General features: G+C 39.8%; 1 protein-coding gene across 1 annotated transcript in view; it reads right to left on the bottom strand.

Annotated features, from left to right (window-relative positions):
- Window positions 1-25,855, bottom strand: part of LRMDA (leucine rich melanocyte differentiation associated) — a 951,314-nt gene that overhangs the window by 420,302 nt on the left and 505,157 nt on the right. Inside the window, exon 3 of the mRNA XM_075130766.1 lies at window positions 8,963-9,094. Coding sequence (XP_074986867.1) covers window positions 8,963-9,094 — 132 coding nt within the window. The remainder of the gene's footprint in view (window positions 1-8,962; window positions 9,095-25,855) is intronic.

The following is a 25,855-nucleotide window of genomic DNA, read 5'->3' as shown; positions in this document are numbered from 1 at the left end:
ATAACCAAGACGACATCAAGAAGACTGAGGTGTTTCATGCAAATTTTGCTTCAGTGTTTACTAAAAAGGTTAATGGTCACCAGATACTCAATACAATTAATGTTAACAAGGGGGAAGGAACACAACCCAGAACAGGAAAAGAACAGCTTAAAGAATATTTAGACATGTTAGATGTATTCAAGTAATCACAGCCTGATGAAATTTGTCCCAGTTACTTAAGCAACTACCTGAAGCAATCTTGAAACCATTAGCATTTATTATCAAGAACTCATGGAGGAGAGGTGAGATCCCAGACGACCGGAGAAGGGCAAACATAGTACCTATCTTTAAAAAGGGAGGAGCTGGGGAATTAAAAATGTCAGTTAACTTCTATATGTGGAAAGATACTGGAACAAATTATGTAAAAATTCTTAAGAACCTACAAATCTCAGTTGGGGGCTCAAGGTCCTACTATAATATAAATAATAATCAATTCTCTTTCATGAAGAAGGATTCCAAACCACTTTTCAAATCCTGGGCTAAACCCTTGGATCTGAACTTCCAGCCAGTGCCTTGCTTGTTACACTGTGAAAGAAAAATTAGAGATCATTTGAAGCCAGATACCATATCAAAGCCTGCAGAAGAAAATCCACACTATTCCTCTGCTGCAGTCAACTAAGAGGATGATAGGGTGATAAGTAACAGCCAGCATGGCTTTGACAAGAACAAATGATGCCAAACAAACATAATTGCCTTCTTTGAGAGAGTTACTTGCCTAGTGGATGGAAGCAGTAGACATATCATATCAAGTTTAGGAAGGCTTTCGACACAGTATCAGATGACAATTTCATAAGCAAACTAAGGTAATGTGGTCTAGATTCAAGTATTATATAGTGGGTGCACAACTCGTTGAAAGACCATATTCAAAGAGTAGTTATCAATGGTTCGCTGCCAAATGGGGAAAGCATATCTAGTGGGATCCCACAGAGGTTAGTCCTGGATACAGTACTATTCAATATTTTCATTAATGACTTAGATAATGGAGTGGAGAGTATGCTTACTAAATTTGTGGATGGCACCAAGCTAGGAGGGGTTGCAAGCACATTGGAGGACTGGATTAAAATTCAAAACAATCTTGACAAATTAGAGAATTGGCCAGAAATCAACAAGATGAAATTCACTAAAGATAAGTGCAAAGTACTTTAATTTAGAAGGAAAAAAAATCAATACACAACTACAAAATAGGGAATAGCCAGCTAAATAGTAGTACTGCTATAAAGAAGTAGGGTTATAGTGGATCAAAACTGAATACAAGTCAACAATGTGATGCAGCTACAAAAAAAAAAAAGCCAATATCATTCTGGGGTATATTAACAGAGAGTTGTATGTAACGAATACAATGTAATTTTCACACTCTATTCAGTCCTGGTATGTCCAATTCTGCGCACCACACTTTTGGAAAGATGTGGACAAATGGGAGGGAGTCCAGAGGACAGCAACAAAAATGATAAAAGATTGAGAAAACCTGACCCCTGAGGAAAAGTTAAAAAAAAAACTTGGGCATGTGTAGTCTTGAGAAAAGATGACTGAGGGGGACCCTGATAACAGTCTTCAGATATGTTATGGGCTGTTATAAAAACGGCAGTGACACTAGACAAACAGCTGCCAGGTATGGGTTTAGGTTTATTTGGTCCTGCCTCAGAACGGGGGGTGGACTTGATGACCTTTCGAGATCTCTTCCAGCCATAACATATCTATGATTTAGAGATTTTAATTTTGCATGTGAACTTCCAGGCAAGCATGAAGGGAATCATATAGTGATTCAGTTGATAGCCAGTTTTATGTGACGTCTCACCACATTCTTTATTGAGATATGTATTATTAGCAGTCTTTAATTTACCCTGTTCCAATGGAATGGATGATGGTATCCTATGGGTTTTTTTTTTATTTTATTTAAAACAGTAATGTATGTAGCACCACAAATTTTCATGGTGTTTTATAGAAACATGGAGTAAGACACATTCCCTAACCTAAGAAAACCCCTAAAAAAAACTACTTATTTACAGAAAAGTGGATTTTTTGGACAGTAGCAAGCAACATCTGCTGGTAGCACTTCAAAAGAAATGTGTGGAATAGGATGGTAAAATTTGAAAGCCAGAATCATTTATGTTAGCATCTGAGACCAAGTCATTACTAAAATGATTATGCCTTAGTTCATTAATTGAACTTCTGCTCTCTAGGACTCTAACCATCACACACGCACCCATGAAAAATAGCCATGAGCCCATCACATGTACAGATTTCCCCCCTGAACTAGGAGACCCATCCATCTACTGTCACAGATTATTCTTTGCAAAGTATGTTGAAGTCACGTAGGAGCTTTCTCGTGATTGAGTGCTTCCCTGAAATGAATCATAGCTCATGATGCCTCAGTGCACTGTTTCATTAATTGGCATATCATGTGCTCATTATAAAAGATCAACACTAGGCCACCAAAATAATACATTAAAATATCTATAAGGTTGTGTTGAGAACAGACAAAGTAAGCAGAGTCAGAAATGGGAGTGAAAATCCATTCTCAGCTTCCCCATTGTGGTTTATTATTGCAGCCCAGAGGGTGTCATCATGGTGTGATCTGAACCAAAGAGCTGCAAAATCCTTCTGTAGCACTTTAAGACCACAATTTTAACTCCACTCTCTGTGAAAAGTAAATCCACCATTACATCCATGGACACTATTAGAGATTATTTTTTGACGGGTAGACACGTTGGTGCTGGACTGATGGAGTTTTTTTTTTATTTTTATGTACATTTTGACTATTTAGATATTTGACTACCTACCATGTGCGTGTGTGTAGCCTGCAAATGTGAATACGGCCGTCTCCATCACTTGAAATCTGTTTTTAAAATATCTCAACTATGTCAATTAAAGTGCCCCAGGAAGTATTCACCAGTCTCCTTATTCAGTAGTATCATCAATCATACCAATAGTTTATGTTGTTCCTAAGGACACTTACCAAAAAATAAATCCTCACCAAAAAAAATGAGCTATCTGTCCCTTTATTTTATTCAAATTGATTAAAGATACCAGAACTGTCAGTACACACTAAATGTACAAACATTATACATGTGCATACCTTCCAATCCCAAAGAAATAGATAGAATAAACTTTTTTAAAGTGTGCTCTGTGTGTGCGCGCACATGTGTGTGTGTACACACACACACACAGGCATACTTAAAGTTTATTCTGGATCTAGAGATATTCCTGGTTCCTGCAGTATTCCCCATTTTAAACTCAGGGAATATTACTAGAATGAGTAATGTCTCTAAATCTTTTATTGTCTGCTCATTGTGCATACATTGACATAGACAAAGTATGTGCATACACATTGTGTACCACCCATTGTATAAACACACACATGCACATGAATAGATGGTTTTTATTCTACTGATAAAAATCAAACACCACATTTCAAGCTAGGCACAACCAAAAATACCTTCTTCCTATCTCCCTTTCACCATCCTAACAATACTGTGCTGTCTGCTGTGAAACAATCAAAGATACTTATATTCTTTTCCACCTAACTTGACTATCTAATTTCTCTTCTGGTGCACATCACCATAGTATCTAAGCACTCTTTTATTCAACAAGAATAAAGTCCAATAAAGTGCCAAGACTTCACTCCTCCTTAAAGGTTGCTGGGTCAGTAGTGTGTATGTGTATATGTGCACGTGTCAAAGAGAGCTCACTTCTCTTCCCTCTCCTTTCTTTTTTCTTAGTAGTTGTGACCGTAAGAGTGACTGTAAGAGTTGGATTAAAGAGTTCTGAAAGTGGCCAGGTTTGTGGTCACTTTCAACTTCTCTGGAAAGGAGTTGCACAGTATTTAAAACAGCCGTCAAGAAAGCTTGGCCTCTCAAGTTTTAACTTGGAGACTGACAGCTTAATTCCCTATAGAACACAACCAATGAGGGATGTTGCAATCACAGAACAAGAGGCATACTTTTAGTTAGCTTTGTTTATTAAAGGAGGACCTCACAGACAATGACAGATATCCTGATTTTCTCCTTAGAATTACAGAAATGTAGGACTGGAAGGGATTTTAATAGGTCATATATTTCAGTCCCCTACACTCAAGGAAGGACTAAGTAATAACTAGCGTTTCTCTAATAACTATTAGGTGTTTCTCTAACCTGTACTTTAAAATCTTCAGTGATGGAAATTCCACAACCTCCTTAGGCAATTTATTCCAGTGCTTAACCACCCTGACAGTTAGGAAGTTCTTCCCAAAGTCCATCCTAAACCACCCTTGCTACAGTTTGAGTCCTTTGCTTCTTGTTTTATTCTCGGAGGTTAAGGAGAACTTCCTCCCTCCTCTTTGTAACCACCTTTTATGTACTTGAAAACTCTTATGTCCCCTCTCAGTCTTCTTTCCCAGATTAAACAAACTCAATTTTTTAGAATCTTCCCTCATAGGTTTCTTTTCCTAGATCTTTAATTATTTAATCAGTCAACCCTTATCATGGGATCACTCTTGTTTTTTACCCCTTTTATCCTTACCCAGAGACTTTCAACAAGTCCTCCTCCTATTTCCATCTCAACCTCAGTGCAACTGAACACATCTTAGTATACAGACATCTAAGATACGGATTTGATTTCTCCTCTATGTTCCCGCTTGTCTCTCTTTTGTCCTGGATATAATTGCCCACGCTCTCCCCAGATTTTGACCCTTCTCCCGGGTCTCCATGTTTTTGACTCACCTGTGGACTTTTTTCTCCTGCCCCCACAGAACCTAGTTTAAAGTCCATCTTGCTACGTTAGCCCGCCTTTTTCCAAAGATATCTTCCCATTTCCTCTTGGGAGTGGTGACCATGATTCTCCCAGCCTTTGGGGGTACAGAGCTTCTCCTTCTCCACCTTTGGGGGCAATTCCTCATCCTTTGTTGCCAGGGCAGCATAATTGTTCTTCATCACTATGGTGGGTGGGTTGGGAGCAGGCAGGGTCCTCCCTGCGACAGAGCCATACCCTCCTCCCCCGGTGGTGTGGCAGCAGTCCTCTCTAGCTGGAGATTGCCATTGAATACCCATATTCTATGGCAAGACAATGTAGTAAATGGGGCACCATTGTGTTATGCTTTTGGCAGCTGGTGTGATTCAGGAGGTGGGCTGCTGCATTGTGGATCATTTGGAGCTCCCACATTTTAAGATCAGTGCAGTCATTCCCAATACAATGAGCTGCGGTAATCCAGCCTGGACATTATGAAGGCCAGACCTTGGTCTGATAGTATGCTCTGCTCTTGCCAAGAGCAGATAGAGGAAGGTATATTTGGCAGCTGCACCTATCTGAGCATCCAGAAGCAGTGAGGAATTCAACTCCTAGGCTACAAACCAATTTGACCCTTTGAAGGCAGGTACTATGGTGACCATTTACCTCTTCAAAACATTTCTCTTTTCCCTCCCAGCTTCCAGTCTGTCTTGCTCAGGCTTTGCTTCACCCATCTCCCTTCCATCCACCTGCTGATCTTGGCCAGGCAACAGTGCTACAGAGACTGAAATAGCAAGAAGTAGAGCTACACATTATTTACATTTGAGAATGTGATTGCTTCAATTTGTTGATGATCAGAAGAGATTCAGGAGAGATTCCACAGGTGAATGGTGTGGTACCAAAAGGGAAGTTAACCTCTGAAAGACAGGCGATGGGTATGGCTACACTGAAGCTGGGAGCATGCTTCCCAACACAGGTAGACAGACAGGTGCTAGCTCCACTTGAGCTAGTGGGCTAAAACCAGCAGCATAGCAGAGGTGGCAGCTCAAGCTAGCTGCTGAAGTACAAACCCATCAGGACCCCCTACAGTATGTACTCAGGTGGCTAGCCTGAGCCTCTGCCTTTGCTATCCCTCACTACACTGCTATTTGTAGTGCACTAGCTCGAGCAGAGCTATCACATATCTGCCTGGGCCCACTGGGAAGCAGACTCCCAGCTACAGTGTAGACATACCCTACGTGCAGTGCTAGGTATTCGAGGTGGGATAGCCACAGAACTATCTAGTAATACACGAGTAGATATACTCCCTGTCTGGGTGCAAGATGACATCATCCATCAGCAAAAATGATGCCATTTCTGTTCCATCTTCTGATCTCAAGCCTGACTGGCAGAGGTACAGAATCTTGGCAGCAGACAAGGTGAAGCTGAAAATCGTTCTTTGCTAGTGGTGTATACAATTTGATGAAGATAGAGGGTTGCATACAGGCAGTAGGTTGATAGGCCCAGGGATAGCTTCCTTAGTACTGACCAAACTTACTGCATACTTTGGGAGCAAGTGATCTTCCAAAGTGGCATTTATGCATCTCTGTGTAGGTAGATTCCCAGGTGTTTTTCACAGATATGAAGGGCATAGGTCTGAGCTAAGCTTTCTTGTAGTATTTCAAGAGTATCTTGTTGTGAGCATGAGACAAAGACTGGCAAGAGGGAGCGATGTTTCTAATCCTGGGCTCAATATACAGTTCCTTTTGCCTGGAGAGCATACCCTGAATCCAGGTGATCCTTCTTGTCAAATAGGGTGACCATTCTTCATGACATGTGATGCCTTCTTCTTCCAGGGTAGTGTGAAGTTAATCAGGATGGATATAGCAGTTCACTATCCTGAAGAGTTCAGAGAGCCATGATTTAATGGCTGCTAAAGTATTCTAATCACTGCTCGGGAACAGGACACATAATTTTTAGGCTTCAGGTCTACCTGCTTCTTCCACAGATTTTCACCATTAAGCATTTCACTTCCTTCTCCTCTACTCCATGCACCACTAGTCATCTCAGAAATAAAGTGGATTGTGAGCATTTCCCTTTTGGAAGGATAGACCGATTCCTGTTTTATTCTAGATGAGTCTTCTTCCCATTGCCATGTCATAGATTCATAGATATTTAGGTCAAAAGGGATCATTATGATCATCTAGTCTGACCTCCTGCACAACGCAGGCCACAGAATTTCACCCACCACTCCTGCGAAAAACCTCTCACCCATGTCTGAGCTACTGAAGTCCTCAAATCATGGTTTAATGTCCTTTTCCACAGTTCTACTGCATTCTGGCTTCCAACATCAGTGCAGTCCATTTTAAACTGATCCCCTATGGTACTCATTTCAGTATGCTATTAAATATCCATGGCCCCTTGCAAATAGCCAAGTCAAGGATGTACCAGTTGATGTGCTGCAGGAGGCTCACATGAACCCTCATTCTTCAAATGTGCCATCCAAACTGAAGAGAAGGTTATGGGAGGTCTCCTTCCTCTGTATACTGCCAAATCTTCCCTGCCTAAGAGCACCTATCTATAGAACTCAAAAATACTTTCAAAGAGCATTTTTTCCCCCTTCTCTGCAAGTTCAACACCCTCCCCCCTGACTGTACTAACAAATTTTGTGTACGTCCTTTGTTAAATTACTGGCTGCATGCTGCAGGAATGTACACTGGTATATGTAATTCCTTATCCCATTGAACAGCTGAGTTTTGAGAGATACACCCGGAGAACTAACCTTCATAATTTAAAACCTGCATTTTAAAAAACTGCTTCATGGACCAAACCCTGCTCATCTTACTCGCAATTACTTTGAGGGACTGTTCACTGGACTAAGGCAAGCAGGATTTGGTACTATATATTGAATATCATTGTAATTCTAACAGAACCTCTTTAAATCGCACGAATGCTATTTCCTTCTCTGATTCTGTTCATTTAGTCTTGATTCAGGAGAGTGTCCTCTACTTGGCAACAGGGAAATGCAGAACTACATAATCACTGATCTGGCAACCCACACTGTACACCCCATGCGGGGGGAATGCTTCATCAGATTTTGTACCATGGATAGGATCAGCGAGAATTTTTTAGTTTGTGCTGTGTCATAGTGTGTTTAATCAAGGTTTTACTGTAAAAGCAAATAATAAAACAAAATAGTTGTCTATATCCAACCCTCAGGACCTTGCCATTAACCAGAAATCCAACCAAATTAAACTAGTACAGAGGTGATCTTTGGAACACAGAAGGCTGCAATGGCAAGTTATTCGGACCCCAAGATTACACCTAATTTTGCTCATATGTTTTCAATGTTTTAAATTTAAAAAGTCAAAGATAAATGTGTGCAGCTGTAATATTTGCAGCTACTTTTTATGCGCCACAATACAGGACTATAAATTGCTTTTCTGTTTGCATTTATTGTAATAAATGCCTGAGCAGCTTTGTCCTTATACTGCCATTACAAGGAAGGGGCCTCCATGGACTATGCTTCAGGACTCTGCAGGCTTCATTTGACTTCAGGCCACAGTTTGATCACCCCTAACTTTGGTGACTATAGGCGTGTGCAAACACACGCTAAAACATTGCTTCTAATAGCACTTAGCACATGCTTAAGTGCTTTGCTGGTTACCGATGGACTTAAGCACATTCTTAAATGTCGTACTGAATTGGACCCAGGTTTAGATTGCCTACATCTTTTGGGGTAGCTAATGGGAAAGTCATAAATTCAGTGACTGACTCAGAACTGTACATGCGCAACAGCTACCAAACTGTTCATATTGACCAACCGCATTAACAGATCACTACATCCAAGGAGTTTTTTTTGTTTTAAAAAGAGGTATCCAAAGTCTTAAAAGTTTATGCTGTTTCACTGCATGCTCTATTCCACTAGAGGTCAGCCTGCAACAAAACCCCAAGCAAACACAGGAGCTGCTGCATGCTGCCAGCATTGACATTATTTTCTTTCTCTATTTTATCTATTAAAAAAGATTCCTTCAGAGCCATAACTTAGATCTCACTCTAAAATGGAGCAACAGGAAGATATAATGGTGCATTTCATTTATGAATGACCTATAATAAATTACTGTGAAGTATTCCAGGTGCCAAGAGAGAGGCTGCTTTGTCTGCACATGAACTATATTTCACATACTTTAATTTGGCTGACACATAAAACTCATTTGACATTTTGCAGGTATTTCTTTGAAAGGATATTTGGTTCTTGTTGAGCGTTAAGGTATGGAGGTGAGGTAACCTGGGTAACCAAAGGTCATTTCCGAGGAGATTGTTGTCCAAGATCAACTCTTCCAGGCAACTGAATGTTTTTAGTCCTTCTAGTGACCTGCAAACGACAAAGACAACAGGAAAAATGATACTCCATTAAATCAGAGAGGCCATTATGAGCTGAAATAAATATTTTAACCTTCCCTTTCAAGAGAGGGAACAGTTTTGGTTTGGCCCTGTCAGGAGAGTGAATGACAAGAATTAGTGGCAAGGGGAATGCTGGCACGGCAACACATCCTTCACATGCTGGCAGGATGAAGGATGGGGGTCACTTAGTGAGTAGCCAGGATCCAAAACAAAAGGCTTCAGATACGGGGCCTGCAGGATGAATTTGTCAATGTCTTGTGCCTTCAGGCACCCAGCCTCGCCTGACCCTAACCTCCATTCCCAAGATAAATAACTCTGTCACAGTTCACCTTCATTCCCTGGACACAAATTTAAGTTATCATTCATCATTTCTGCCAAGAAATATCATACCCCAACAACAAAAATACATCCAACTTCAAGTATCGTTTCTTAGCAGTTACCTTACTGCAATTATAGGAAAAGCTGTGGGGATTTTTGTTCTTTTTTATTAACTACTTAATTTGCTACTGCTTGCATCTCTGAGACCAACATAAAATGCTTCATATTTGCAGAATTGCTCCAGACACAGAAGCCATATGCTTTGATTTTAAAGCCTACTGCCCCAACCCCTGTAGAAAGCAGTTTTAAAAAGAAGAACTTTACAGCATAAAAATGCAAATGCCAGGTATCTGTGAGAAACCACCACCCAGTTAGGAAAGTAGAGGAAGATATTGACGAACTAGCTTCCCTGCTCTGCTGAGGCACTTATTCCAAAGTTAACTCTTAATTTCAGAGGCTTGCACATTCCTAAAGGAGGGAGGTAAGGGGAGAAAAACCCACATTAATCAAGAGAGACAGCAGGTTATATGGAGCAAATGAACAGCCACACATTCACAGCTCATTCACCTACCAGACACCTAGAGAGATGCTGAGATTGCATGACTTGACAGCTGATCTACTATGCCGACCAGTGGGAAGATCATCACTGTATCTCTTGGCTGTTTTATAAAATGTGATGAATAAGGGAGATGCAGTCTACACTATTCATTTTCTAATGACATTTATACTAGGGGTATTTTCCTCCTTCCACTCCCCACCTCTTTCTTTGTTTCTTTGCGCAAAGATCCATTAAAAAAAAATAAGGCGAGCCTCTTAGAGAGAGATATGGAACATGTCACTAATGGAGGAAAATGCAGCAGTTAGGATGAAATGCGATTTTTTAATTGCGTGGATTAATTTAATGTCCACCAAGTCAACAAAAACCCAGATGCTGCTTCTGCAGATGCATCACTGCCTCCCCCATTGCCATTATGAAGCACAGTCAGAGGGTGCAAATTGAAAATTCTTATGTGGGAAGTCAAACCTGCAACCTTCAAACTAAAGTTTAAGGGCACTGTCTATTAGTTATAAATATTCAAAAGTAAAAACCAGCACTCAAGTACTTAAACAGCACCTTCAGTCTAAGGCTCTCACAGGACTTCAAACACTTACACTGCATTATCTGTGGGAAGTATAGTTAAGTATCATTAACCCCATTGTACTTATGGGCAATTGAGGTACACAGAGGTTAAGTGAATTTGCCCAAAGCAAGTCATTGGCCAGGTCTACACTATAACCTCTTGCTGGCATAGCTATGCCAGTCAGAGGTGTCATCTCTAGCCCATATAGCTGTGTCAGCAAAGGCCCCCAGTGTAGACGTACAGCTTATTTTATTTGTTTGGGGGGTTTAGTGGGGGAAGGAGCAGGGAGGTGGCTGGAATAAGCTATCCCAGCAAAAGCAGTTTTGCTAGCATAAACTGCATGCACACTAGGAGCATTTTTTTGGTATAGTGTACTGGCATAGCTATACCAGCAAAGCACTCCATACAGACCTGGCTTCTGCCAGGATCAGGATTAGAACCCAGAGCTGCCCCAATGCTTCTGCACAAGTACCGGTGAAAGAAAAGCAATCTAGAGGAGGTAGGAGCTAATTTATTATGCTGTTATGATTTTTAATTTGTTTATTTGACAAACCTAGTTTAGAAAATTCCCCTTAACACTCTTTACTATATAAATAGCTAATAGCGGAGTATAGCCAACCCTCACTTTTTAATATAAGGCTTCTGCTTGCCAAAAGGAGTTCAAAATAGACCACTTCTCTGTCAGCGCCACAGAGCCTTATGGGACGCTAATAGACCCTATGTGAATAAACATTGCTTGGGTTCTGGTCAGTGTCAGCATCAAATACACATTGTTCCTGAGTTATGTTATGCAAATATAATGCCTTTATCATGAGAATCAGCAAATGGTTGGCAACTGGCAAGGAGAAGAAAGCATACATCCAGCATTGCTGCAGGGGAGGCATAAAACAAAATGACAAGCCATGAAGTGGGACAAAGGCCCTGAAACACTAGAGGGAGTTGCCTATTGAAATGGCCTTTCTTTCTAAATCTTAGGCTGCGTACAATGGTACTAGCTTCATAGATGAGTAGAGAAAATTGTGTGTAAATCCCCTTACACCTGTCTGGTTTTGATAATTTTTGCCATGTAATGTTATTAACTGCTCAGTTAAAAAGGAGCTGTGTTACACAGGGGGTTGCTTATTAATTGTTGTTTTCATGTCATCAGCATGGTGTGCACTTGGTGATTTAATCAGCTAAATTCAGAGCCTAGGGACAGGGCAGGGATTGCTACAGTGCAGAGAGGGTGTAGAAAATTAACATAAATTTACATCCGTATGTTATTTTGCTATTCACAGAATTATCAGCTTCCCCCGCTCCCATCCCCACTAAAGAATCAAAAAAGAACTTCATTCGAAAGTTGTTGAGGAAACAAGGAAGAAATTTTGTTTGCTATCATGAGTGATAACAGTTATCAAATCTATATAAAAGTGCAGGTGTATCCTCATCATAATATATTAGGGGAATGTCATCTAGTAGTTATATCCTGGGACTGAAAAGGATATAAGGCTCTAAGTATGATCTCCAGAGTCAATTTGCTGCTTGAACTTCAGCAAGTTACATAACTGCTGTGTGTCGTGGTTTGTCATCTGTGGAGTGGGAAGAAAACCTGCCTACGTGACACATGCGTATTGTGAGTCCGAACAGATTTTTGGAAAACGTTCTGAGGGCCCCAGGTGACAGGTGCCATAAAAGTACGACATAGAATATTACCCTTTCAATGGAGTGCTAGAAGGAACATATTATTGTATTCAAAATATTTTATTATTAACATACCCAAAAGTGAAGGGGTGAAAGAGACAGCAAAAGCAGCAATTATATCACTGTGAGAAGAATGGTAAAAAAACAAAACAACAACAACAAAACCTAGACACACAGAGAAAACTGGAGGAATTTTCTGAGAAACAGCAACATCTTAAAATGAAATCTTGGATGCTTCCTCATAGTTCATAGCAGGGGAGCAACTCCCGTCTTGGTCAATTAACAAACACCGCCTCACCACCACAATAGAACCAGGACATAAGGGGTAGTGGCAGCTAGCTCTTTTCCCTAGTTGGTTTAGAAAGCTAATAAGCATCACTGAATTGTATTGCAGGTTGCTTTTCCCCTGTTCTAATGACATGAAAGCTGCCCATTATCTCACCCACAGGTACCATCTCAGTTACCTCATTGCAGGGCTCACACTCCACTCCCAGAGGAGAGCAAGTGCTGCCAAGAGATTTCCATTGCAATTTCTGAAGTCACATCAAAATGACAAAACATCACAATGTATTCAGCTCTGCCTGATCTGTACAGAAAGAACTTTAAGTTTCCACTGTAATTAACCCTATCCTCGTTAAGATAATTATGATCAAGCTCCCTGTCACAGCTAATATCACAGCATCATTGCCTATGGCTCATGCTTTGCCCTCATTAGCTTACAAAAACAGTGCGCTAAACAGGCAACTGACTCCTTCTGCAAAATGACTTAAGATGTTCTGTAACCAGACAGTAAATAATCCTTTATAATACAAAGGTCTCAGCAACGTCCTTTATCCAAGTCCTTCAGCTAATCAGTCTGATTTCTCCCAGCTCGCTTTTCCATAATTCATTCATGATTTCCAGCAAAGTTTTAATCATAAAGGAATGTCATTGTAGAGATTTTTCTGTGCATAGGCACAGTAATTGTCGACTATGCTATTTTATCCAGTCCCTCTGGCTTGATGTGGAAACGGATTTGGTTACACTGAAACTAAATAGCAGCTCCTCTTATTGGTAATATTTGGCTGTGCATTCACAGGATTTTGAGAGAGAAAAAAGCAATGTTATCTCATCCAAGAATGACCAAACCTCCATATTATGCAGTTGTCCTTGTCCTGAAATAACAGTGTGCTCAGAAGTATATTTAAAAGAGAACATGCTGCCTTCTCTCTCTTAATAAGACAGCTGACTCGTTCCTAATTACTTTTTTTCTGGTCTAACAGGAAAAAGAGAGGGCAGTTAACCATATGTAAATGAGAGAGTTTGGCTTTTCCCTTGAAATTGATTTGGGCTCTGGTGACAACAGGTAGCCATTACCAAAAGTTAAAAACAGAGTTGTTAGGAGAGGAGAGCTTGTTTAAATCTCTCTCTCCTGGCCTTTCTAACTTCTTAGCAGATTAAAAAAAAAAAAGCAGCAGCCCACAATGAGGCACTAATCATAATTTCAGTATTTAAATTAAAGAAAATAAGACTGATTTGCACTTCTATAGCATCAACTGTCCAAGGATCTTAAGGCATTTTACAAATGTTAATGTATTAAGCATCACAAAACTGCTTTGAGCAAGGAATCGCCATTACACAGAGGGTAAAACTAAGGGAGAGAGAGAGATTAAGGGACTAGCCCCAGTTGACACCCAACAATTCTCGAGGACAGAAGGGAACAGAACCCAGGTTTCCCAACTTCCAGTCCTGCACTTTAACTACCACCACCACAACAGAGATCCATAATATAAACGGAGACATTTGTAACTTGATGTATCAAATTCACATGGGGAGATTCAGCAGAACTTTCTCTGAGTTTCAGTTCCCCCTATTCTGACTCCACATTAAGTCTCACTTTCAGTTCCAATGAACCTGAAAACCTGAAGCAAAACTCAACCAAAACAATAAATCCATTCCCAGCATTTGTGCGACAAAAGGGGTTTGCATTAAACTTTTAGCTAGGTTTACAAAGCTGGGCTGAACTCCACATTCAAAACCATATCACAAACCAGATGCAGCTGCCTGATTTTCAGGTTTTATTCTGGACTTTTTTCTCAACTACAAATACAATTTAAGAAAAATCCAACTAACAAAGATGCCTCTGGGTTCAGTTCTAACGCCAAGCATCTTCCCTCTCTTCATTCAAATCCCTCTTTAAATCACGTCAGTGTCAGCTAAGCTACAGTGTGTTGTTACAGACCCATTAATGATGAAAATTAAATCTACAAAATCTAAAAATAACCTCTCCCACTATAATTCATAGCAGCTTGTCTGTAGTTCACTCTCTCTCAAGCCAGGTTTGCACTTAAAATGTTTGGTAGTATAGTAATGGTGCCTAGGGGTGAGATTGATATTTTTAAAACTTTTGTATACCAGCAAAAGCCCTAGTATAGATACAGGTTTCAGAGGAACAGCCGTGTTAGTCTGTATTCGCAAAAAGAAAAGGAGTACTTGTGGCACCTTAGAGACTAACCAATTTATTTGAGCATGAGCTTTCGTGAGCTACAGCTCACTTCATCTGATGAAGTGAGCTGTAGCTCACGAAAGCTCATGCTCAAATAAATTGGTTAGTCTCTAAGGTGCCACAAGTACTCCTTTTCTTTTTGAGTATAGATACAGTTATACTGGCAGAAGAGTGCTTTTGCTGGTATAGCTTATTTTATTTGAGGACATGGCATAAACTATTTAGCCAATATAAACCATGTCTACACGAGAAGGGTTTACCAATATAGCTATCCTTGTATAGCTATACCAGCAAACCTTTTCTAGTGTAGGCCAGGCCTCAGTATAGACTGTAATCCCCAAAGAACAGGGGCCAGGTCCTTGTGGTCCATACACAGTGGTGGCACTTCAATAATAAATGCCATCTTCTCTCCAAGATCGCTGGGGCTGTTAGCACTGAGGTTGCTCCCTCAATCCCTGGAAGACTGCAGCATGCATCACTACACTTGAGGCAGTACGGTATCTGGATGGCACTGTTTCCAGATTCCTCCCATTGGACCAAAACTGAAACAAGGCCTGTGATGAGTGGTGGAGAAAGGAAGAAGTGAAGGGGGAGGATGGGCAGTGACCACTAAATAGCCCTCCTCCTAAAGAGAGTCTTCATGGAATTAGATTTGCATACTACTTGCTTGTGATACTAACATACAAAAATCACAGGAAAAATTGGAATTGACCCTTCATCCGCAACTGGTTGCCCAATGTATCCAAGAAGCTGTTTCCCTTACGGCACAACTCTTAGACACACAATGAATGGATAATCTCACTTGCCTGCTTTGCTCAGACACTGCATCCAAGACTATGTGTGTACGCGTGTGACATTAGGTCCCACACATACAGCAACGGCAGGGCCCAACAAGACAAGTTAAGTAATAAAGCTGTAAAGATGCATCCGATGAAGTGAGCTGTAGCTCACGAAAGTTTATGCTCAAATAAATTGGCTAGTCTCTAAGGTGCCACAAGTACTCCTTTTCTTTTTGCGAATACAGACTAACACGGCTGTTACTCTGAAAGCTGTACAAGAATCAGTTGTTTTGCAGGCAGGGTTCCTGAAAACATGTTCTCTCTAGTTTACTTAGTTTTACAACCCCACATTTTGCTCTTAGAGGCTTAGAGTATGCAGTACTACCAATCCCAAGTGTCCAAAAATGATGATTCAGGCCTCCAAGAAATCAAGAATAGCTTAAAAATCATGAGATTAAAAAAAACCCAACTCTCTCTTCTGGTTTTTGAGCCCGTAGGTGCATTTGGGTCATGTTTTCAAACTTCTCTGTACAACCATAAAGACTAGAAGCTTACTTTTTCTTATAGAAAAAAGGAGATTTTCTTGCATCATCTCACTCCTGGAGTTGCAGCTTTGAGTAAAACTCCAAATATTGTAAGATTCCCGATAAAACAAACCATTTGCAACATTTAGTTTGTAAGCTCTTTATGACAGGGACTGTCTTCAAAAGTGCATATTCAGCACCTAGTGCAGTGAGGCACCAATCCAGGTTAGAGCCTTCAAAAGCTAACACAATACAAATAATAAATAACCATTTCATCACTCAAAGTGAAACTGCTATTTCCATCAACATTTTCCTGCTTGGCAGTCAAATCTACATGAAATGACCATCTTTTCGTGCCTTTTACCTCCAACCACGAACTGTTGAACTGGAAGGATTTTTTTAATGAATCTTTCAGTTTCAGATTTCTTTATATGCGTTTTACACAGGTCTCTTCAGGATGAAAAGCTCCATTCTTAACCCTCATTTTTTTTTAAATTGATTTATGACATACCCTTAGGATTATTTAAACACTGTGGGATTTCAATTTATATTGCTATATTTTAAAATAATTTGAACAAAATGACAATCTAGAATATAATCTTCCCTGTGGAAGAGTATGAGAGGTCACATGACAGGGTGTATTGGCTATTTTTATATAAATACACCCTGTTATGTATAATGAAAACAAACATAAAAAGTCATCTTAGTGGTCTAATGGGCAAATAAATAGTATGGAAGAAATTCTATTTTAAAACATGGCTTAGAATTACCCACTAGACAACAGACTACTGCACTCCGTCATACTTTATCAAAGGCCATTTGTAACAAACAACTCAGGGGAAGTCACTGTGGAGCACTGTGCGGATATCACAGCAGCAGCATTCCTAAGAATGGGGACCTTAATATCCTTCTCCTCAAACCCTTGAAATGATTTGGCAAGGAACAAGCAATGTGGGGGAGGTTGTTGGTTTGTTTGTTTTAGACCAATATACCTCATCTATCTCCTCCCCATTCCTAATAAAGAACTTGATCATAACAAAACCAATATTTTCCAAATTCATTAAAAAAAAAAAAGACATATACACCGCCATTTCCTAATTCTGTAAGAGCAACAAAGGGTACTGATTATAACTGGTAAAAGATCTATTCTACCTTTCAAAAACCACATATGTAAGATTTATAAATTAGTTATATAAAACAAACACCAACCGGACACAAGGGCTATGTTTCAACCCTGTTTGTAAAATCCTCTGACAACAGGGATGAAAATAGGGACAGCCAGAAGTGCAATGGCAGTGCCATCATGGAAGTTTTACTTGGAAGCATTTTGAATCATTCTATCACTCTAACTCAGAGAGTAACCTGACCCCTCCCCTTTTTGTACAGAAAAAGGGGAGTTGAAAACCCATGGAGAGAGAGTAAAGCCCATTTCAACTACTAGAGTATGGTGAGAAGGGGGAAAGAAAAGTAATTTTTCTCCTATCTTCCACAACAACCAAGGCTGAGGATTGACAAGCAAATTGACGCACTGCTCAGAGGGCAAAAGATAAATGTTTGATGAATTGGCCATTGCTGGAGGAGTGATGGGCTTCATATGTGCATAATGGACTAGCTGCCGTTCAATTCAGATTGCCTGCCAAGATAAGAAACCATAATGAATGGACGAAGCAGAGCCTCTACCATAAGAAAGTATAATCTGACTAGTTTTAATAAACTTAATAAAAAAGATGAAGCAGAGAGAGGCAAGGAGGACTGGCCTTTGTGACCAGCTGTGAGAGGTGAGAACAAATAATAGATGCTCAAGCTAGATAGGAGAAGAGAAGTGTTGCAGACGTATCATTTGAATCCCTCCCTTTCATTGTTAAGAAGTGTCTTTAGAACATCTAAAATAAACCACACATGCAAAAACGGAACAAAGCATAATAATGTTCATTATGCACACTGTAAAAAGACTATTTTGCCTCTTTCCACCCAACAGCTACACATATATTGTCTCTTTTTCACACACACATAATCTAAGGCTAGATCTACACTCTAAATGTTTGCTCATATAATAATGTTCATTCAGGGTGTAATTCTTTACAACATTTTTATACTGGCCAAAAGCACTAGCGCAGGGGTTCTCAAACTCGGGGTCGGGACCTCTCAGGGAGGTCGCAAGGTTATTACATGGGGAGTCACAAGCTGTCAGCCTCCACCCCAAACCCCGTTTTGCATCAGGCATTTTATAATGGTGTTAAATATATATAAAAAATGTGTTTTTAATTTATAAGGGGGGGGTCGCACTCAGAAGCTTGCTGTGTGAAAGGGGTCACCAGTACAAAAGTTTGAGAATCGCTGCCCTAGCGTAAACACAGTTATACCAATGCCCCTTTGCCTATATATCTTATTTCATTCAGATAACTGATATATCTATATCATCTACAGCACTCCTTTGCCAGGATAAGCTGCATCTCCACGACAGGTATTTGCTGGTAGACCTGTAACAGCAAACCCTTTCCAGTGTAGGCCTAAACTCTGCTGGGTCGCCAATGAAAGTTCTTTTGGTTCAGGCTTTGCCCTTTCAGGGCCCAGCTGGGGTCACAGGGGGCTTCCAAACCTACAGGAGACAGCCAGCAATTTCAATGCAAGAAGTGTTTTTAATTTATTTAGCATATCCATCAGCAGGCAACTTTCACTTCAATGCTGCCATATTGATCACAGTGAAATCTGATGTGATTTTATCAATGAGGGCCAAAAGGAAACAACAACAGCTCTGTGTATCTTGAAAGCTTGTCTCTGTCACCAACAGAAGCTAGTGAAATAAAAAAGTTTCCTCACACACTGTCAGCCCAAAGCAATGTCCTTTTTCATAATTCAGGGATTATATGGGGTGATGAGCAATCTTGTTTATTCACTTAGGAAAGCAGAGTGCAGGCTACCTGAACAATCCCTCTCACTGGACACTCCAAAGTATTTGAGGCCAAAATTGCTCCAGGATTTACTGTCCTGCATATCTACTGCAGTGACACTTCGCCTTTGCAACAACAGCCACATTAGCAATGTGAAAAAGCGCTGGAGGGCTTCGTTTACTGTACATCTATTTGCAATATTGTTTTTATTCATCAATAACATAGTGGTCACTATGAAGAAAAATCAACATTCACCAAGATGGTGATGTCTGAGATAACACAGTATTTTCCTTACACTTGAATAGGAAATGATATCTCACATACTGTGGTGCAAATGTTTGTACTTACTGACATTTTAATGGTAACTGTTGTAAATGCACAGGGCCCTATTCACTTTTATTGCAAATCTTCCTTTATAGAATGAATAGCACTAGTACCAGCAGTAGAAACCTACTCTTAGAAGAGATCCTGCTGCAATTGAAGGCAACAGGAATTTACACTGACTTCAGCGGCAGCAGAATTCGGCCCAGGATCTGTCTTTACACTACATTTACAGGGGATGAGAATATACCTTGCTGTAAAATACAGTATTTGGCCACGCAGAAGAGGATTACAGGGGAAATCAATCTGACCAAGGGCAGCTGGAATGCACAACACAGAATAGTATGTTAGCGCCATCTTTGTCCTCTCCCGTTTTTACTTTTTCCTTTGATCATGAAAAATAAAGAAGGAAACATTAAATAGCCTCCTTTAATAAGTATTCAGATTGCCATCTTCTTGATGTCCCTTATGCAGCCTGTGTCACATTTTAGCAGAAATGATTACATTAAGAGGTATGTCTAGTTTTCAGTACAAATGTTATATAACTGCAAAAGGAAAGTAACTCATTACTGAGCAGCTCAGAAAGGCACCCACGACTGAAGAAAATAAAGTTTTAGGACAAGAGGGTCTCTCCTCTCTCTCCCTCTGTATGTGAGTCAGAAAGTGAGTGAGAGACAAAGACAGAGAGGTAAGGCTCAGGAGTGCTGGGTGAATTATAGACTGCCTCTCAAGATTCACAGCTCTTCGTAGTGGGAGGTTAATATTCTCACATGTCATTAGGTCTGCTGGCTCTACTGATGGCTCATTGAATCAGGCAGCAAATTATTTCCTCATGCTGCAGAGGACACCACACTTCAAAGAGAAGGAGCCAGGGTCAAGACGGCTCTCCAGTTCGATTAATGAGTTGGGATCAGCAGAGGTTGCCTGTAGGTAAGAATGTGACTGAAGCTTTTGACAAAGCTGACTTTTTGAACAGGACTTGACCCACGCCCCTTGCCCCCCTCACCACCAAATTTTATTTCCAACCATTGCCTCTGACTGACCTGCTCAAGCCTGTTGGGATAGTTTTGACCTCCTCAGTCTTTGTTACCAGACACAGGAGCTGTCTGCCTATATTTGATGTGTCTCTCTCTAAAGGCCACATCATCTCATCTGAGTCTCATCAGAATACTTCAGATCTGCACGGCAGCAAAAGAATACGATTCAAGAGGAATCATTTCAAATTTTTAATTTTCTTATCAAATTTGTTTGGAGGGTGGAAATCACTCAAACAGCAGCTTTCGGTATCATAAAGGAAGACTGATTTCTAAATGCCGTTAAAAGCAGACAATAAAAACACAAAGATTGTTAAAAGCATACAGCTTACATATTAAAATGATGGAAAACCAGAAAATATACGCTCCTGTCTGCATGGATTTGCTGACTAAGAATATTCTCAGCAAATAATGTATTATATCAAATATTTCTGTACAAAGTTTTTATTTTTATTGCCTTAGTAGCAAGAGATAAGAGACAATTAAAACTTAACAGCCACTATATTCATCTCTCTCTAAAAGCTGAACTATATTCTCAGTTTGATAGGTCCCTGAAATATTTTAATGCATATTTAAATAGATCTAATGAACTACTAAAGTGAGCTTCATCACACTAATGCAATGTTTCTGATCAGGTCTACCTACACTTCACACTTTCTCCAGCAAGAATGAATAACTTCATCAGCATGCAAACTGTTGCACTAGTAAGCTGCTGTAGCTCACGAAAGCTTATGCTCAAATAAATTTGTTAGTCTCTAAGGTGCCACAAGTCCTCCTTTTCTGTTACTGTTACAGTTACTGTTTATTGAACGTAGGGTTTTACCAATTAGACATTGATCGAGTCATTCACTCAACTTGTGAGTTTATTAGAAGAAAAGGTATTTTTAAAAAGGGTACGAGTGCAAGAAACTTCACCGTCCTTATATTAATGTTTCCTGACTGACCATCTATATTGCCCTGCAATAAATATATATATATATTTTTTAAAGAGACAACACTTTAAATTTAATTTCTGATTTGCCCTTCACTCACATTTTGAAAGATATTTTTAAAACAATTTTGAAATGAAACTGACATCATTCCAAGGGCCTGATATACCAGTAAACATTGGTTATAATGAGTTCATAATGTGTACAAAAGTTTAAGCTAAAAGATCAGTCCAGGGGTCTGGGATTTGCTTAAGCTTTTCAGGACTGTGTCTTTTTTTTTTTTTTTCTTAACACTGAGGCCAAGAGTTTCAAAAGCATGTGCCTGAAGTCAGGCTCTTAAGTCTTCGACATGTACAGTGTTGAGCACTGTGCAGAGTGCACTGACTTCAACAGAAGCACTTTTGAAAATCTGGCCACTTATTTCGCAACTGAATTTTGGGCACACTTTCAAAAATTTTGGCATAATCTCAGTTTCTTAACAGATCCATTTTTTTGTTGTATAAACATACTGTTATATTTGCTTTGCAATTTTATTCTCCTTTTGCCCTTCTCCTTCCCACATCTTTCTCGGAGTTCAAAAGCATATTATTATTATTATCATCATCCTTATCATCCTTGTTACAGATTTCCTTATTGTAATGGGTTTTTTAGCCAGAAAAGCTAGTAAACAGATGACTAGGTCTATGGAACAGGAATTAGGATGGGAGTGACCTCTATATAACTGAACCAGCTTGTAAAAGTGATTAGAATTCTTCCAAAAAAGATATCTACCTGCTTAAAAGCATGTCTTTCACATATGTGTATCATTCTAAAATGTACATATACAAGCAATGGACCAAATTTTCCTGTTCTTTACATCCATACATGGTAACAGTGTAAAAATGGCAACACATGAATAACTTTACTCCCATTAGGATGGATCCCGCAAATCTGTATATGTGTAAGCTCAATAGGACTACTCAGTATGTATAAAGTTAAGTCTTCGAATCCTGAAAGTCCTTGAGAGGCACCATCAACGCTGCCTTTGTAAGATTCTGAAGATAAAATGGGAAGACAGGCGCACCAATATTAGCGTCCTGGAAGAGACAAAGACCACCAGTATCGACGCAATGATCATCCATCAGCAATTCCACTTTACTGGTCATGTTGTCCAGATGCAAGACCATCGCCTCCCAAAACAGGTCCTGTTCTCTCAGCTGAAAGAAGGATACCATAATGTGGGTGGACAACAGAAGCGTTATAAGGACTTACTGAAGAACAACCTAAAAAAGTGTAATATTGACATTTGACACTTGGGAGACACTTGCCCAGGATCGCTTAAAATGGAGTCAAGTCCTATGTGATGGTCCCCTGCATTTTGAACTTGCTCGCCGACAAGCTGAAGAGGACAAGAGGCGCAGAAGGAAGGAGAGACTGGATTCCAATCATGGTCAACAGCCTCCTGCTGAGTCTGAAAACATCTTCCCTCATTGCAGTAGAACTTGTGGTTCAAGGATTGGCCTTATTAGCCACCTGAGGACCCATAACTCCCATGGAAGATGATCATACTTGGTAACGAGCGATCGCCCATCATAAAGTTAAGTACACGAGTGAGTCTTTGCAGGATAAGGGCCTTAGATTATATACTTTTATCTTCTATTCAGTGGCAAGTGGTTGTCTTGATAATTTTTTTCATTTTACTGCTACTAATTTCTTCCATTTTACACTCATTCACAATTAACTAACAAAATTTCCAACCGACAAAAGGAATTACATTACCTCCATCAAGTAATTTAAAAAAATTCCCTAAACAAAGTTTTTTTTAATGCTTATCCTCATTTAAGCCTCTTTCTTCCCCTTTTAATTTGAATATTTTTCTATTGTTCATATATCGCAAAAAAATATTACCTCATTGCTTCAGTGTCAGAAGCAGCAAGTGTTTAATAGTGAGTACAGTTAGTCAAAATAAAATTCTAGAATGAAGCCTCCAGAATGACACAAAGTGTCACTCTCTGCCATGTGAATCACTGAAGTTTCCCAGGAACATACATGATTGACAACAGATGTGTCTCCTCTAGTTCCGACGCCATTTGAAAAGAAAGGAATAAGCACATCACAGAGAATGTTAGATGCTGTCCTCTTGACAGCATGTTAACATTCCATTATTAATCAGCAGTATATTTAAAATTGGACTGGACAAAACACTGGAGAAGAAAACCCTGTCGCAAACAATCCTACAATGGAGGAAGGACAGATTAGAGGATCTAATTTGTTTGTTTCTTAATCACTAATTGATATGATTTGGCCAACGCCTACGCATGAATGCCTACGCATATGGTATACAGCAGGAATACACCATCCATGTGGTTCTTTGAACATACCAACCACAATTCGATTGATTATACTCTACTAGATGCACCTTTAAAAGACATGCCACTCTACATGCTTTTTGTAATAGGGAAGGGGAGGAGGAGAAAGTAGAAATTATCACAGGTGTCATGAACACAATACCAGTTGTTATTCCACTACATGTATTTACATGCATCACCAAAACAACAAAATGAAACATTGCTCCATCATTATTTAAGTAAACACCTTAATTTCCACTTTAAAATTGTGGGGCCAGATCTTGCAAGCAACTTCACATGAATAGTCTCTAATGCCTGTGACAGTCACTTGCAGGAGCAGGGCTGTGTGGTGGATCAACAAGGCGATCTAGTGTTACTCCTCTGCACCACAATGTAAAAAGTTTCAGGTTGTAACTGAGCCATCACTTTCCATGTCTAAGGAAGGTGATGGATGACTGATGTAGTATGATCCCCCATATCATGAAAGGGAAAATCCCTTTCACAGTTTAGGAAAAAGTACTGAAGAAGGTATAGATCCCTATATATTGTGTGATGAAATTCAGCTTTCTGAACTTGTGGTCCAGTATTCATTAAGTCTCACCTCCCATCACAAAAAGTACAGGGCCTCATAAGAGACCAGAAGTGCCCAAAGGAGAAACAATAAACCAAGGAGTATTAGATTCAGAACAGAATGAGATTTTCAACAAGGTCAGAATAATGACAATCAGAATATACACACTGAAAAACATGGAGGGCAGGGGTGAACAACAGGAAATAGGTTAATTCAGGATGATGCTAAGTCATTGTAAACTATAGCAACTACTGTTAATGGAATTTTGTATACATTTAAATTTAAAAGACTTACCTTTCAGACATCAATTAACTGAACTTCTCTTTAGTTAGGTACCTAATTCAAAGTAGTTTACTTCAAGCCATGTTTGTCATGTTCATTCAATTATGTAAATGTCTAAAATGTAAATGTCTAAAATAATGACCTTGACTGTGTTACCATTTTCCCCAGGTTTTCAAACTGATTACCTCCACACACAAAGAGGTGACTGGCTACCTATCATCTTGGAACCCTTTCAGAGTGTAAATAACCAGTTGTCTCTGGTGCAAAACAACAACAGCCAAAGCTCCTCCCCACTCCTTCCCCCCCAGCTTTTGACTAACTGGTAGAGAACATATGAGTGCATGTATTGAATTATAAACCAACTGGGACATCAGTTCAAGACTTCCCCCCCTTCAGCTGGTGAAATTTTTAGCTCATGCTATAAGAAGGTGCCTGAGGATTCCAAGACATTAAATTCCCCCATCTGGTGAGTGGGTTGCAGTGGCTTATTCTGAGAACGCACTGGCCCTGAGCTCACACTGCGTACACAGAGGAAGTTTGTTCCTGGGGCAATCATATTTCTGGACTGCACGCACTGCAGGTCTCACTCATCATGTTACCAAATTCTTTAGTAACTGTCACAGTGAATGATCAATGAGACTCAATAGATGTCTACAACATAGGTGCCCCAATGGCCTTTATTAAACCACTCCCCCTTCCACAGACCACATCAAAGCACTTTTGCTGTCTCATGGCCTTTTATACAGTCATTTTGGACCTTGCTATAAAATTTGGTAATAAAGGTTTGGGTTTAAAACATTAAAAGAAATAAATGGAGAAGCATTTTATTGTTGAAAACTTCATCTTGTCATTACTGAAGGGTAAAAAAAAACCTTAATTTTTGTTAAAATTAAAGCAAAAATTAAATCATCTTATTATGTAATTGGAACTAGGCTTCAGGCGTTAGCAGTAAAGAAGGGATTAAGGCCTCAACCACCTGGGTTGTCATTCTCCTGGGCCCCATTACCACCCCCTTATTCGTTTTTATAGCCAACAGATTAAAATGCAAGCGCCGCAATCTTTGATCTTTCACTTGCTGACACAAATCCTTTCAAGCCTCCAACGTTTTCTGCTGAGGTAATTAGTACTAATTAAAAGGTTTCCAACAGCCTTTGCTCTAGTTTTTTTCCTCTCCAAAGAAATTGCTTTTACAAGTGCCTTCCATCTTTGAAATGTATGCATCGCTCACTTTCTTCTTTATCTGACTCGGAGAGATCAAGTGGATTAGTGACTCCATTATTCCCCGAGACAAAGCCAAACAACAGGTTTTTACTATCTCTCTGACCTGTTGAGGTACAGGGCGTATATTCAGAAACAAGTGCCTCTGCTTGTATTCCGAAGACAGTCCAATTACGCACTAAAAAGACACAATGCAGGGTTTCTTCATTTAAGAATGGACATCATTTAATGAGGCAGTGTTCTCTCAGAAGT

The sequence above is a fragment of the Caretta caretta genome, chromosome 7 (assembly GCF_965140235.1).
Source record: "Caretta caretta isolate rCarCar2 chromosome 7, rCarCar1.hap1, whole genome shotgun sequence".
In the NCBI taxonomy this organism is placed as follows: domain Eukaryota; kingdom Metazoa; phylum Chordata; order Testudines; family Cheloniidae; genus Caretta; species Caretta caretta.
Note: the sequence above shows the minus strand (reverse complement) of the source record. Positions and strands in the feature narration are given on the sequence as shown.